Source organism: Nymphalis io, chromosome 18 (assembly GCF_905147045.1).
Source record: "Nymphalis io chromosome 18, ilAglIoxx1.1, whole genome shotgun sequence".
NCBI classification, from domain to species: domain Eukaryota; kingdom Metazoa; phylum Arthropoda; class Insecta; order Lepidoptera; family Nymphalidae; genus Nymphalis; species Nymphalis io.
The window spans coordinates 462,026-477,036 of NC_065905.1; the positions used below are offsets into that span (position 1 = coordinate 462,026).

At 34.6% G+C, this 15,011-nt stretch overlaps 1 protein-coding gene across 2 annotated transcripts; it reads right to left on the reverse strand.

The window, feature by feature from the left end:
- Positions 1-632: 632 nt before the first annotated feature.
- LOC126775251 (carboxypeptidase B-like) lies at positions 633-8,324 on the reverse strand. 2 transcript variants are annotated; one of them, XM_050497053.1, is made up of 7 exons: positions 8,311-8,324; positions 5,491-5,703; positions 3,223-3,313; positions 2,678-2,779; positions 2,000-2,215; positions 1,111-1,536; positions 633-879 (listed from the first exon to the last, which is right to left on the reverse strand). In XM_050497053.1, exons 2-7 carry the CDS (start codon positions 5,577-5,579, stop codon positions 715-717), a joined length of 1,089 nt encoding a protein of 362 aa, XP_050353010.1. In that variant the 5' UTR covers positions 5,580-5,703; positions 8,311-8,324; the 3' UTR covers positions 633-714. The 2 variants fall into 2 exon arrangements, with proteins under 2 accessions (XP_050353010.1, XP_050353009.1); XM_050497052.1 differs by lacking the exon at positions 8,311-8,324 and adding an exon at positions 6,470-6,591.
- Positions 8,325-15,011: the final 6,687 nt, after the last annotated feature.

Here is a 15,011-nt window from a genome sequence, read left to right on the forward strand (position 1 = left end):
TAAAAGTAAGAAACTTAAAATTATGTCATTCATTAAAAAAGGTCAGTGGTAAGGGCTTTAAGTCTTCAAGAAATTTTAAGTTCATTTCCGGAATTACTCAAAGGCGAGAGACATTGCCTCCGGACAGAACTTGAATTTCTACTAAAAGTTTTACTTTGACTGACAAAAGTAAATGAAATTTAAAATATGTTTTAATTTACTTTCCTGCTCACCTCTTTTGAATGCGCCATTCCGAATGCTATGATTATTTATAATTAATAATAAGGTCTGCCACATGAACGAATCGTTATCCTTGCTCTCCATAACTCACGCATATTTAAGGTAAAATCTTTTTTCGAAAGTGGGACACAAACAGGTAGGAGGCTCTACTAATAAAAATGGACATCTGCAACACCGGGTGGCTTGCAGCTATGTTGCAAGCTTTTAAAGAATGAGTAATTCTCTTTTCTTTGAATTTATATATATATATATAGCGCAATATAATATAATATATATATATATATATATATATATATATATATTATATTGCGCTTCTTGATGAAAATAAATAAATACACAACAATTTGTTTTAAGATTTAAGATAAATGTTAAAATCATTATTTATTGGGCAAGACATATTTGAAACTAGAAAATGTGTGATAAAACTTTATTTCAAATAAATATAAGGAAACACTGTAGTTTTCTTATTAACCTGTTGTATTCCTCAAACTTTTTTCAGCTACGACTTCTCGCTCTATAATACAAGTTTGCGAGGCGAGCTGATGCGACGATGCCTTCCCAGGTTTCTGTATTTATCTGATTGATGTATTGGGGAGGTACCCGGAAATCATACTCATACCCAGCCATCTCCAGAGTATAAGAGAAAGGTACGCCTACAGCCTAGAAACAAAATATGTTCAGTTGAGTATTTCTGAAACTATTGTAATCTGAAATGATTACTGAATGCGTAATCATACATTATGTTGCAAACATAAATTTAATGCTCACCTTATTTTACTACAAATTCGTGGATTTTTAAACGTGTCGGTTTTTTCAAGATTTCAATCAATTGAATTTGAACGCAACTAAACAATGTTAAGAAAACTTAGAATGCCCGTAGATAATACATACCTGTGCATAATCCTGTGAACTACCAGAGCATTCGTACATCAGTAAATTGCTGTTTCCAATTAAATAAAAAGGGGCTTTATCGAGTTTCTTTGCATCGATAGCTGCTCCCATCGCTGCGCCGACTTGGTGTAACTGAACTACATTTTGCGGCAAGGATGTATTACCGTATCCGAAGACAACGTAGTTTCCAAAACTATGAACGTTGAGATACAATTGCATACGGTCTATGTTTTCTAGGATAACATCTCTGATGTATCGCGCCTCTAGTTCAGAAAATGCTTCATGGCCTGGATAGATGTCAGAGCAAGGATTTGATGAGACGCCAAGAGTATTGAAGTTGATGTCGAAATTTCTGTTGGCATCAACACCCCAACACTCCGTGCTGATAGTTGCGTTGAACGATCGAGTACGGCGCCACAGACGTGCCTACATTTCAAATATATATATGTTATTTTTATTTATACTTTTATTGTACACCACAACGATAAAAAATCACACAAAACAACCTAATTATGAGTAGCATATAACTGTGGTGACCTTATCGCTTCATATCACTTCCAGGCAACCAACGGTAATGGATTACTCATTGAATATGAGGTAAGTAGATGGTGCTTATTATCATAATAATAAATAAAATAAAATAAATCAATAACAATAACAAACTAATAAATAAATGCCAATAAAATATAAAAAAAAAACTTAAACATGTTTCGCCCCCATAAACTGATTCAAAAGATAATATAATATAATTAGCCGTTGACATTTTAAGCAAAGAATCGTGTGGACCAGTTGCTCCCTCCTGTTTTGCGTGATGAAAGGACAAACCAAAGATACTTTCACGTTTATATTATTACCGGACATTTTACCAAGAACTTTAAGCAATACTCACATCAGTATGGCTGTATTCATAGCCATCAGGGTTGACCATGGGCATTATAATCCAATCGATGTTCTCTAGGAGGTCTCTATCCTGATCCCTCAGGTTCTCTACTAGCCGGTGTATAGTATACAAAGCGAAGGGAACAATCACCCATTCTCTTGCATGCATTGTAGAATCTATGAAATATACCGGTTTGCTTGGGTCGGCGAAATTTGTGGTTGATATCTTAAAAAGAATGAAAAATCGCAGTTTTATTTAAATAAAATTAGAACTTCGTCTAAAAATCATTAACTAATACAAAAACATTACATACGAATGCATTAGTTTAAGTCGAACTTTCTAAGAACAGCCAAAATTATATCAAAATTCTTATTCAATATAGAAGAATTACAGGTTCTTATCGATGGTCAAGAATCTCGGAAAGTTATAGTATAAGTAAGCGGACTGACAAATAAGCCACCTTATAGTAATTAATAGTCACCATCGTAGACATTGAAAATGTAAGAAATATTAACCATATCTTAGATCGCCAATGCGCCACCAACCTTGGGAACTAAGATGTAATGCCCATTGTGCCTGTAGTTACACTGTCTCAAGTCAAGGTAGAATGTCTGATAAGTGTAGTACCTAGCCAGGCGGGCTCGCACAAAGCCCTACCATGTAGTTCAATCACTCAATACTATTTACCTTCAAGTACTTGACGGCTCGACCTTCGAAGCTGGGTCCAGCGTTCACCAGAGTCACTAAATTTGGATATTCTCTAGCTATTTTTTCCATATATGCATCAACCTATATAACAATAGACCAACCTATATAAATATGCATCAATATATATAATCAATAAAACACAATTTAATATTAAATAAGACTTATTTAATGATAAGATGATAACGTTTATTACAAATGAATAGCTTTTAAAATTGCCCGCTCCGCTGCTACTGCAATAATAAAATACGTGAGCGAAGAAATGTGAAACAATTTTTTGCCAATAATTACATTGTTGAATTTATTTGAAGTACTGATAAAAAACATTACGATATTAACAAGTCTTAATAAGTACATTATTAATTTTTTAATAATAATATATATATTATATTTAGTTTTAATAATATTTTTATACAAATATATTCGTATAATAAGATTTTAAGATCTGAAAAAAGACCAATACCTTTTTCTATGAGAGCTTTTAATTTTCCAATACATACATTATATTTAAAAAAAGAACACATTACCTCAGCATATCTCGGGTAGTCTTCAAACGGCATCCTATTAGTCCTACTCTGTTTCCAACTAGATACTTGTGTGTCGTATTCTTTGAGAGATCTAGAAAACAATGTATTACTTTAAGCTTTGCCCGCTCTAATCCTCTTAGAGCTGTATGACTGTTATCAAAATTATTAATAAGACTTTATTTGACACAAATATAAGAGGATAAGTAAAGATTACAGAATTTAAGATCTCTCGAGACTGAGTCTTGTTGGAAATATATTACTACATCGTCTTCTTAAAATACGTAATATCAAATTCGACTTTCGCTTGGGACAAACTCAAATCTCTCTGGTTATATAAATTGATAAGGTGATATTTGTTTATTTATAGTGTTTTTATTAGGAATATATTCTAAATAATATTCTAAATAATAATTTGAACACATGAATCGGCGAGCACTACTAAATTTTCATATGCTTAATTTGTGCTTATAATGCATTATTCGTTCTGCTTTAAACATTGCAAAGGAACCTGTACGCCACAAAGGTTTTTTTTTGTAACCTGTGTAATTTATTCAATAATTGTTATTTTTTACATGCTATGGATAGCTTGTTTATAATATACTTAAAAAACAATATGCCTCTTTAACATTTCTATGTTTTTTTTGTAATAATGGCAAGGTTTTGTCCAGCTAAGCATCATTTTTGTTAATGTTCCTATTTTCAAATAACTCAAAATTTTTTGCTCAGGAAATAATTAAAAAGTCCCATAGGTATCGCAACAGATAATCTTCTAAGCTGATGTTGAATTTTCCTTAACAAAAATGAAATGTAGTCTATTGAGTTTTGGAATAGTCGTTTTTATTAACAATGAATTACGGTCGAATTTTGACCACAGTCTCATAATCAAACATAGTATATTTTTGCCAGCATTTCAAATATAAATCAGACATTCTAAATTCTTATAAGACTAAATGAGTCATATAGTCTGCTATGAAATGGATATAAAATGTCGGTCCGCCGGTCCTATATGAGGTGTGAATGAAGAGCCAGCTATAAAGCTCCCAAGGCTACACTCGTTTATGGCGGAGCAGACGCTGAAGATAACATAAACGGTAGGGCTTAGTTGCGATAAACGGAAATCTCTTGAAAAATGTTGACTGATACAAAGTGGTCACTCTGCCAAAAGGTTTTGTATAAAACAATATTTATAACATATTTATTTATATTACAAATACAAAATTCTGTACTCAAAATATTCTTAACTAACTACCCTTCCCCGGCTTCGCACAAGTAAAATAAGGGTAAATAAAACGTTCCCACCGTAATACATATAACTGTATTGGTTTAAGCAGCACACGCCAGTAATACTCCCGGTTGATATTTTTTCTTCTACTATCTTTGTCATATTCCAACCAATGTACACAAAACTTGACTGCCTCGTTGTTCTAGTGGCAAGATATAAGGCCGATGACCCTGAGGTCCTGGGTTCAATTCTCAGGTCGAGTCAATAAAAAGTTTTTGGGTTTTTCTGTCAGAAATTTCTCAGCGGCAGCCCGGGGTCTGGGCGTTGGAAGTCTGTCCACTCCCGTGCCTCGGAAAGCACGTAAAACCGCATGAAAATCCATTTGGTACCTAGTTTTTGAGTTTATCGCTGTCCGACAGACAAACAGAGGCGCGGCTGGGTGATTTTATTTTATTATTTATAGTCAATTAAAACTTACAACAATTTAAAGTTACGTAACCCAACGCAACGTACATATTTGGTTACCTTTATTTAAGGCACATAATTAATTAGGTAATTATGATTATGTCTAATACAAATTTAACGCGAGTAATATTGCTAGGCTTAATACGTCATTATATATAAATGGAGTGCTATTTATTAACACTAACCTAAGCTACTCGATCGATACCAAAATGGATGATTGATTTGGTTTTATCGTGGACAAATTTTTGATTGTATTTTGATAATTTTTAATTATATTTATGATATTATTATTTAACAATTCATTTTTTATGAATATCTAGAGTTATACAATTGATATATAATATAGACATCGAGAGAGTTTTATTGAAAGCAATTCATTATCAGCGATATCATATTATACTATAAGTAATAACTATTTTGAGAATGTTTTGGAATTCTCTCTCTACGGATAATATGAGTTGTTTTATTTCCGTTAATATTGTTGGATTATTTCATGTTTAATAAAAAACATGTGATTAAAACTACAAAGCAAAGCTTGTTTAATATAATAATAAAATAACTAAGTATGATACATCACTTACGATGCCACGTCAGCTAGGTGGAGGTAGTGATTCATGCCATTTTTGTCCAACGTGGCCAAAAATTCACGCTTATTTTCTTGTGAGACCATGACCAGTGCGTCTCGAAGTTCTGGTGCTCCATGGTTCCATACATCTATATTTAAGTCTTCTTCGAGTTTGTGAAGAACTATCTGGTCTGCTTGATCACGAAGACGAACGCCGTGTACTGAATACCTATTGGACAATAAAAAAACATGTAGGTCATTACCGGTACTTATCATTCTTTTGGAACTACCTTATAAAATTTATGTAATATGATATATATAATAATGATACAGACTGTACAAGGTTAAGTATTTATTACGTTTCAACACTCTTTTGTTTACTACGTTGTAAAGTTTCAAAATAACATCGAGCCCCCACTTTCTTGCAAGTACGCGTCATTATTAATGTATCCATATTTTATTTACATTGTTTTAATAAGCAAAACTATAATTAAATTTGCCAAGAAGACAGAAACGAAATGAGCAACTTTAAGGAAAATTTCTTTTACACACAGCCCCGGACTTAGGATTTATGTAACAGCTTTTAGAAATGAGCCTTTAAAATGTTAGCAGCATTTTTGAAGGAGAGAAAGGTAAATTGGGCACAAAAGTACTGTTCCTTACACCATCAATGTCCCATATACCATGGTCTAAGGTGCTAGGTCCCTTGTGCCTGTAAGAATACAATTAAAATCGGAACCTACAATTTAAATCGGAACAGCGCCAATCAAATCAATATATGCTTTATTAATGTAGACTTTTACCAGCAGTTTTAACCGTCAAATCAGAGTACAGATTAAATTCAAAGATACCACTAGTTAGAAATGTATATTCTATAGAGAAGAAGCTGCAAGAAACTCAGTAGTTACTTCTTTTTCACCTGACTTGCACAGAAGCCCTAACATCCTATTCAAAAAATCGTTTACAAAAACCAATAATAACGAAGGCACACATACCCATGATATATGTCATGATTTCCTGCTGTCACTGTATACACAAACACCAAAACAAACGACAGTACTATTTGGCTGGTCATTCTGATTAAAACTGCGTCCAAATATCATAGTTTGGACATTTTATCATCACAAATATCATTATATCATTAATTTTTAAAATCTTTATCTGATATTTATTATCATTATGTGTTTATCAATACATTTACATTTTATTACTATTCAAGATATGAAATTACTGTCAATAATGACGATAAGTCTTTCCGATTTTTCATTTTGCGTTAACATCGCTCACTTAGGTCTCGTAAATACAAAACTAATTTATGGTAGGGCTCCGTGCTAGCACGTCTTGTTGGATACCACCCATTTATCATATATTCTACCGCCAAGCAGCAATGATTAGTAAATTGGTATATCCTGGTTGCAAGGGTGAGTAAGCCAGTGTAAATGTAGGCGGAAAGGATATATAACATTTTAGTTTCCAACGTTGTTCTCGCATTGGTGATGGTTTATAGTTCTTACACTACAAATGTCTATGGACGGTAGTAACCACTGACCATCTATCATATTTATCAGTTCGCCTACCTATTTCAAATAATTAAAAAAACCTACTAACACCAAATCACTACCAAATAGTGAATGAAATTTTGTACCAAACTCATTATCTTGTTATCATATTTTATTAAAATAATAACAATATTTGAATTGGGACTTCCTTGTGCTAGATAAAGCATTCATGGAATTAAATCATGAGAACGCAACGTTTTTATATATAAATTTTGATTGAAACGAGTCTTTTTATAGTAAATATTGTTCTTGGTATCAGTTGTATGTACAAATAATGGTGATTACTTCACATTAGTTTATCCAATTGTACGTTTGCTTTTTTGCTATAATTTTATTTTTCTTTTATCTTATTAAATTGTACTTTATTGCTTTCGGAAGTTCAATTCCGGCCAGCAGGAATAGTGATTTGACGACTTAAGCCTCTGAATCTGTCTAAATTTAGTTCTTTATTATTTAAATTTAAGTACAAGTATGTTATTTTATAAGATATATTTTATATGGGACTTTGTTGTCTGAATTCAATAAAACACGCAGCCGTGACGAGAGAATCGTAAGAAAACCAAAAACCAAATATGGAGTAAAATAAATAAAAACACGGTATCGTAAATAAGGTTTCGATTTAACAAAAAAATTTGATCTTTGATAAATATAGTAATATATTACATTATATACGTAGAAATTTAAATATAAATTGCTCAAACAACTTCTATTGAATAAAAGAGTGTTTTGGCGAGGAATTTTCAAAATAGAACGAAGAATTTTCAATCAATCTATCTTCAAATATTTTCTTCTTATTATTATTATATACGAAACAGTGGTATAGAATAGTAGTATAGTAGTATACGCACCACGCATACACAAGAGAGAGTGGCGGCGGAGAGAGAACGTGAAGGAATATGCGAGCGTCATGCCGTTTGCCGCCACGGCGTACGAAACGTGCCAGTTGATGTTTCACACAAAAAATACAATTATACACGAATTACAGCTTTATTGTATGCATTTTTCTAATTAGGTAAACACAGAGTATATTGGTAAACTTACAGTAACGTCCCATTCCGGTTCAGACGTATATTACACTTGGCGCCTATCCTAAGTAATACTCTGTAATACCGTAACACTATTACGAGTATTTATTCTTTACAGAATTAAGCCAAGTGCTTACACTATTTAAAAAAAAAAAGAAAAATATATATCGACTTAATTTTATTTCTATCTATCTATCTTAATTTTACCTAGAACTTATCTTTATATTACATGTATAGAAATCTTATAAATACCTTTTGGCCCAGAAGCCCTGGTCAGTAGTCACATCTGCGTGGAAAATCACAACACTGAAAATATGTTTTTAATTATTATATGGACAATAAGTAGCAAAGTATGTTTACTGGTGGTAGGGTTTGTGCAAGCTTGTCTGGGTACTTATCATATATTCTACCGCAAGCAGCAGTACTTGGTATTGTTGTGTTCCGGTTTGAAGGGCGAGTGAGCCAGTGTTATTACAGGCACAAGGGACATAAAATCTTAGTTCCCAATGTTGGTAGCGCATTGGCGATGTAAGCGACGGTTACCATATCTTACAATGCCAATGTATATGGGCGTTAGTGACCACTTACCATCAAGTGGCCCATATGCTCGTCCGCCTACCTATACTATTTAAAAAAATGTAGTGTATAATAATGCAGCTTAGTTAATATAACATAGTAGAACAAATATTTACCAGAATACCAAAAAATTCTAGTGAATTCCAACTTTGGTATAGCTTTACCGTGACTGATTAAAGTAACTTAGTAAAATATTAAAAATGTAAAAAAAAACGTATTAATGTAAAAACGTAGTAATGTTTCAGTTTCACAAAAACACTGTGTAGAGAAATCATAAATATAACCTTGAAATCATGTATGACATCATAGCCAGGGAAAATTATTAAAAAAGAAACGATGTTACTGTGCATTTCTAATTTATAAGAACATGAGTGCCAAATATCACGTGTGTCTCCAGTCTTATCAGACTAATTTGTCGTGAGCCCACACTCTGAGTTATGGCAGCGTTACACCCGACACTATTAGCTCCACGTCGTTTCAGGAACCCTTTATCAATATTAGGTTTTATAAGAACTATATTTCGTACACACTCTAGTTAATTAGGCATCGTTTATGTGTTGAAATGGCCCGGTGTTTATAACACGTAACTTAATCAAAGATTGAGGGTCCAAATCTTGGCAATTATTACTGATTTTTCTTGTTTTAATTCATCTCGCGCCCCTGAGGAAACTCAAAGTTTCCATTAAAATTATCCATAAATCCACATTGCATAGCATTGTGTATTAAGCGTCAATCTTTCTTTCCTCAAGAGAAGAACAAGCTGTTGAACTTGGAACAAATTAAAATGGACAGGACATATTAAAATTATAGCAAGACTGCCTCGTTGGTCTAGTGGCTACATATAAGGCCGCAGACCCGCAGGCCGCAGGTCCTTGGTTCAAATCCTTAGGCCAATAAAAAGTTATTGAATTTTATGTCAAAAATTTACAGTAGCAGCCCGGAGTCTGGAAATTGGCCTCGGAAAGCACGTAAAGCCGTTGGTCCTGCGCCTGAACTCTTTCCGGTCGTATCGAATTACCGTCCCATCGGATTATGAGTTTAAGAATAGAGAGTGCACCTGTGTTTGCGCACACACTTGTGCACTAGAATATCTCCTGCGCAGTTGGCTAATCTCTCTTGAGATGTGTGAAATAAACTTTTTTTTCTACATTAATATTGTCACGTAGTTGCCTCTATTTATTTTTCATTTTCTATTTTGTTTTTCTAATATAAATAAGTAATATATTAATATTCTATACGTAGGAATTTAAAATTTAAATTTCTCAAGCAGCTTCTATGGAATACAAAGAGTGTTTTGGCGAGGAATTTTCAAAATAGAATGAAGAATTTTCTATCAATCTATCTTCAATAGATTTCCCGACTTCAACCATTTTTCACGTCACGCAGACCGGATTCAAATAAATTACTTTAAAAATATTTTTCTAAGATATAAATTCGACTAAAACTGCTTAATAATGATGATATTAGTCAATATTAATTGAACGTTTTTTGATTTAAAATAATGTACAATTGAGCGTATTTTCTTTTATTTCACTAGAAAAACGTATTTACGTGTTTCCCTCACTAAAAACCAGCGATTTCCACACAGTCTCTTGGGAGGGCGTCACGGTATAGCTTGCGTGCCTAACACTTTTTTTTTAACGTTGGAAAAACGCATTATGCGTTTCCCCCTCGGGAAAAGGGGTATGTGGGGCTCAACGGTGTCCAAAGCGTTGAGTGTGCCCCGAATATCAGAATACCCACTAAAAAACCAGCGGTACTCTTTCCATCTTAACGAGGTGCGCCACGGGATCGCTTGCGCATGCTACCGTGACGCTCGTGCCTAACACCTGACCCAAACCCCCTTACACGCGGACGATCACTAGTATCATACAATATTAAAATAGTATGTGTATCACTTTGTGCAAGTCTGCCTGGATTAAAACACCACTCAATAGTTATCCACCTCCGTTCACAAAGGCGAAGCCGCAGATGAAAACTAATTTATAAACAAACTTAACTTCCAATTATCAAATAACAGATCCAAATAAAATAACCAAACAAAAACATCCGTGTTTTTCAGAAAGGAGTCAACAAACTGCCTTAAAATCATAACCTTTTCGTTCATTCAAAACCGCATTTATCAACATGTTTACATAAAAGTTTACAATTCAAATATTTGTCACAATAAACAGAGCTGATTCAACTTCCACGAACTTATGTCGTGAAAGTTAAATACATTCTGATGGAACTTTTCACGTTCGACAGAAATATCGGAGTCCTATAAATATCGGAGTTGGTAGCGAAGTTGGGAGTGATAAGAATACATTAGTTCGTTTCGCGACAGATAATAATGTATTTTTCAATTTTACGTTCGAAAAGTTGAACAACAAAGTTTTGTTTTTGTTCAGCTTATTGAAATATCTCGTGACTTTTAACTGTGTAATGAGCAGCGTACCCTACGATACCTGATTATAACTATTATTGTTTTAATCGCTTCTGTACTTGTTCTTATATTAAAGCTATATTTTTCTATATGATGATGATGTTGTCCTTTTGAGCGATTTCAGCCACGGCGGCAAGTCTCAAGGGAAATTAGTCAAATGCGTAGGACATAATTATTACAGTGCACAAGTGTGTGCGCAAACACAGGTACACTCTCTATTCCCTAATTCTCATAATCCGATGGAACGACAACCCGACATGACCGGAAAGAGTTCAGGTGCGAGATCAGGTTTTACGTGCTTTCCGAAGCTCGGGAATGTAAACACTTCCAGCTTCCAGACTCCGGGCTGTTACTGAGAATGTTCGGCAGAAAGCCTCAATTTTTTTTTTTTTGGCCTATGTCTTATATTTAGCCACGAAAGTAACGAGGCAGTCATCGATACGAAGGATGAATTAGTCAGTGTAATAAAAACCACAAAATATATAACATAGAGACACCAAAGTCAGTGCGTCGCATCTTCTCAATGGACATTGGAACTATAAAAAATACCGAACACTTCATAGGACGTTGATAGACCGAACTATAGGTCTTCGATGTTAATTATCTTTAATTACACTGTCATACCGACCATATATGTAGATCGAAACGAAGCAGTACAAAATATTGCTGTTAACGGTAGATAAACTGCTACAATTTTAAACCCAACGTATTAACGTTAAAAGAAGTTTACACATACAATATGTATGTAATGGCAGGCGCTTTAAGAACTATTATTTAACTTGAAATATTTGTTTGTTTAAAAAATAAAGGTAATTAATTATCTTAGAATTATACCAAAACAATTTAATTAGTTTTAATATCAATTACCGAAAAAAGATCAGCTAGACCCGACTCAATGTCCACTGAGCCTCACGATCACTAAACATGGGTCATGTTAATGAAAGAAGCGGAAACAATATATATTTCTTTCTTTAGCTTTGTTTTTGTAGAACTGAAGGCCTTATTTATAAACATTGTTTAGCGAGTGATGTTAGTAGTTAATAGTAGTAGTTAACAATGTTGTGTCTTCTTTCGCATGTCAAATCAATAATGCCAGAAAAAATAGATCAATATTTAACAGTTTGTGCCACTGGGCTGCTTGTTTTCTGTTATTTTTTTTATTGTATTAGGTAGACGGACAGAAAATGGAACACATGTGGGGATGTTGACACCAAAGCCCTTATACATGGGCGATTTAGGAAATATCAACCATTTTGTACATCATCAACGATCCACCTTCGGAAGTAATATATTGTGTCTCTTGTGCCTGTAGTTACACTGGCTCACTCACTCTTCAAACTATAACATAACAATACTAAATATTGCTTTGTTTATTCAATACTTTTTTATTTTTATTTTGTTTTTATACTTACAATATGATTCTATTTGGAAACTTAATAATACAGAGCAATTGAAAATAGGAGGTTCGTCTACTACCTTTGTCGTTTCCCGCCCTCACTTACAAATGCGAGCACTTCTCAACGTGATCCGTAGCGTTCAAATAAATTGTCACAATAATCTCGCTATACGATACGATCGAGATCTTACAGCGAGATGTTCAAGGATTGACAATTATTAAACTTTTAGATGAGTACATGTTTTTTTGTGACACCGTTTAATATAAAAGGCATCAAAGTCCGCTTTATTAAAAATAGATATGCAAATATGCAATGTATATAATTATGAATATATATAATATTTGCCAAATGCTTGAATTGACTTAAATAAAATATGTGTAATTTTAGCTTTATAGGTTGAATTTCTAAAAATCCTTTCTTATCGGTTGTCTAAGTCAATAAACATCGTATCCTCTAGATAAAAACTAAATATATATAATATTATATCTAACCTGAAGCCGAGATGGCCCAGTGGTAAGAACGCGTGAATCTTAACCGATGATCGTGGGTTCAAACCCGGGCAAGCACTACTGAATTTTCATGTGCTTAATTTGTGATTATAATTCATCTCGTGCTTTACGGTGAAGGTAAACATCGTGAGGAAACCTGCATGTGTCTAATTTCACTGAAGTTCTGCCACATGTGAATTCTACCAACCCGCATTGGAGCAGCGTGGTGGAATAAGCTCCAAACCTTCTCCTCAAAAAGAGGAGAGGAGGCCTTTAGCCCAGCAGTGGGACATTCACAGGCTGTTACGGATACGGATATCTAACCTGTTGACCGTTGAGGAGTTCTTTCGTCTTTAGCTTTTTTTAATTTTGATAGAAGAATCAGCTTAAGCTTATCATAAATATGCATTGTCATCGGAACTCGACCAACAGAATATAAATTGGTTCTAAATCAGCTTGCAAGATATGACTCAACATAATAACAAACATTACAAATTAAATAAAAACTAGTAGAAATAATGCATTAAAGTCATCATTCATAGAAATTCCATCTAAATACAAAATCTATTGGAAATAAATTTACTTCGCATTAATCAATTTTAGTGAAAGCAATCTATATGTTAATGTTTAAATCTCAGAAAAAGTAGGAATTAATCTGGACTTTCTGCGACGCTTTTAATTCAATTGCATGCGTCACTTGAACTGTTTGTGTTTTAATTAACTAAAGGGTGGTGGGCTTTTGTCACCCGTCTGAGTAAAAACCACCCACTCGCCACAAGTTCTACCTCATATAGCAATAGTATTGTTGTGTTCTGATTTGAATGAGCCAGTATAATAACAGGGACATAACATTTTAGTTCCCAATTTTTGTGGCGCATTGGCTGTGTAAAGGATGGTTAATATTTCTTACAGTGCCATTCTTATAAACAGTGAACCTTACAAGCAATAAATTTTTAATTCTACGTCCACCTTACCTTACCTTTGTTAAACGAATGCATAAGTTTTTTTTTCTCTGTATTTTTAACTTTTGACCTATTTGGTTAAGATGCTTACTCGTCCAAAAAGAATGACCAGGTGGCAGTGCACTCAAGGTCACTCAATAAAATTTTTTTTTGCACTACGTACACGTTATTACTTTCTTTTATTAGTTTAATATGAGAGTAATATATCAATCATATCATGTTAGTAGTTTTTGCATAAAACTGGCAACAAAACAAACTAAAAAAGTTACGTCCTTTTAATATTAGTATGGTATATAGGTATAATTGGACAAGTATATAACGTGATTACCGCCGTGGAGTACCGGCTTAGAATAGTACTCCCCCAATCTCATCCCGTGGGTGTCGTAAGAGGCGACTGAGGGACGGGGAAAAGGGGGGATGGGCAGCAGCGTCCCCCCTCCCATAAACATCTTACCCCCTACTGCGCTCGCCAACACGCCTGCCCAGCGCGGCGAGTATGGGCAAACCACCTCCCTAAATGGCAGATGCGCCCAAAAAAAGGCCCCCAGTTACCGGCAAGCCCGCTAGGCCCGACCAAGGTAGCGGTCGCGGTATCGGCAGGGCAGGGGGTGCTAAGAATCACCGGTTCACGGCAGGCTACCGTATAAAACGACTGAAAATGGCAACGTATAATGGACGCTCGATGAGGCTGGACCATCACCTCGCCGAATTAGAAGTAGAGTTAAGTCATATAAACTGGCATATACTGGGGTTATCTGAAGTCCGAAGACAGGGGGAGGACACGATAACTCTAGAGTCCGGTAACTTACTCTACTTCCGCGAAGGTGATAACCTCTCCCAGGGTGGTGTCGGTTTTCTAGTCAAAAAGGATCTCATTAGCAGCATTGTGGAAATCAGTAGTGTGTCGAACCGGGTAGCGTACCTTGTCCTAAAACTTTCCGACAGGTACTCCCTGAAGGTTGTACAGGTATATGCGCCAACTTCGACATACTCTGATGATGTGGTCGAAGCGATGTACGAGGACATCGCAAAGGCCCTCAACGACACCTCGAGGGCCCACTACAATGTTGTTATGGGAGACTTTAATGCTAAAGTGGGAGTACAA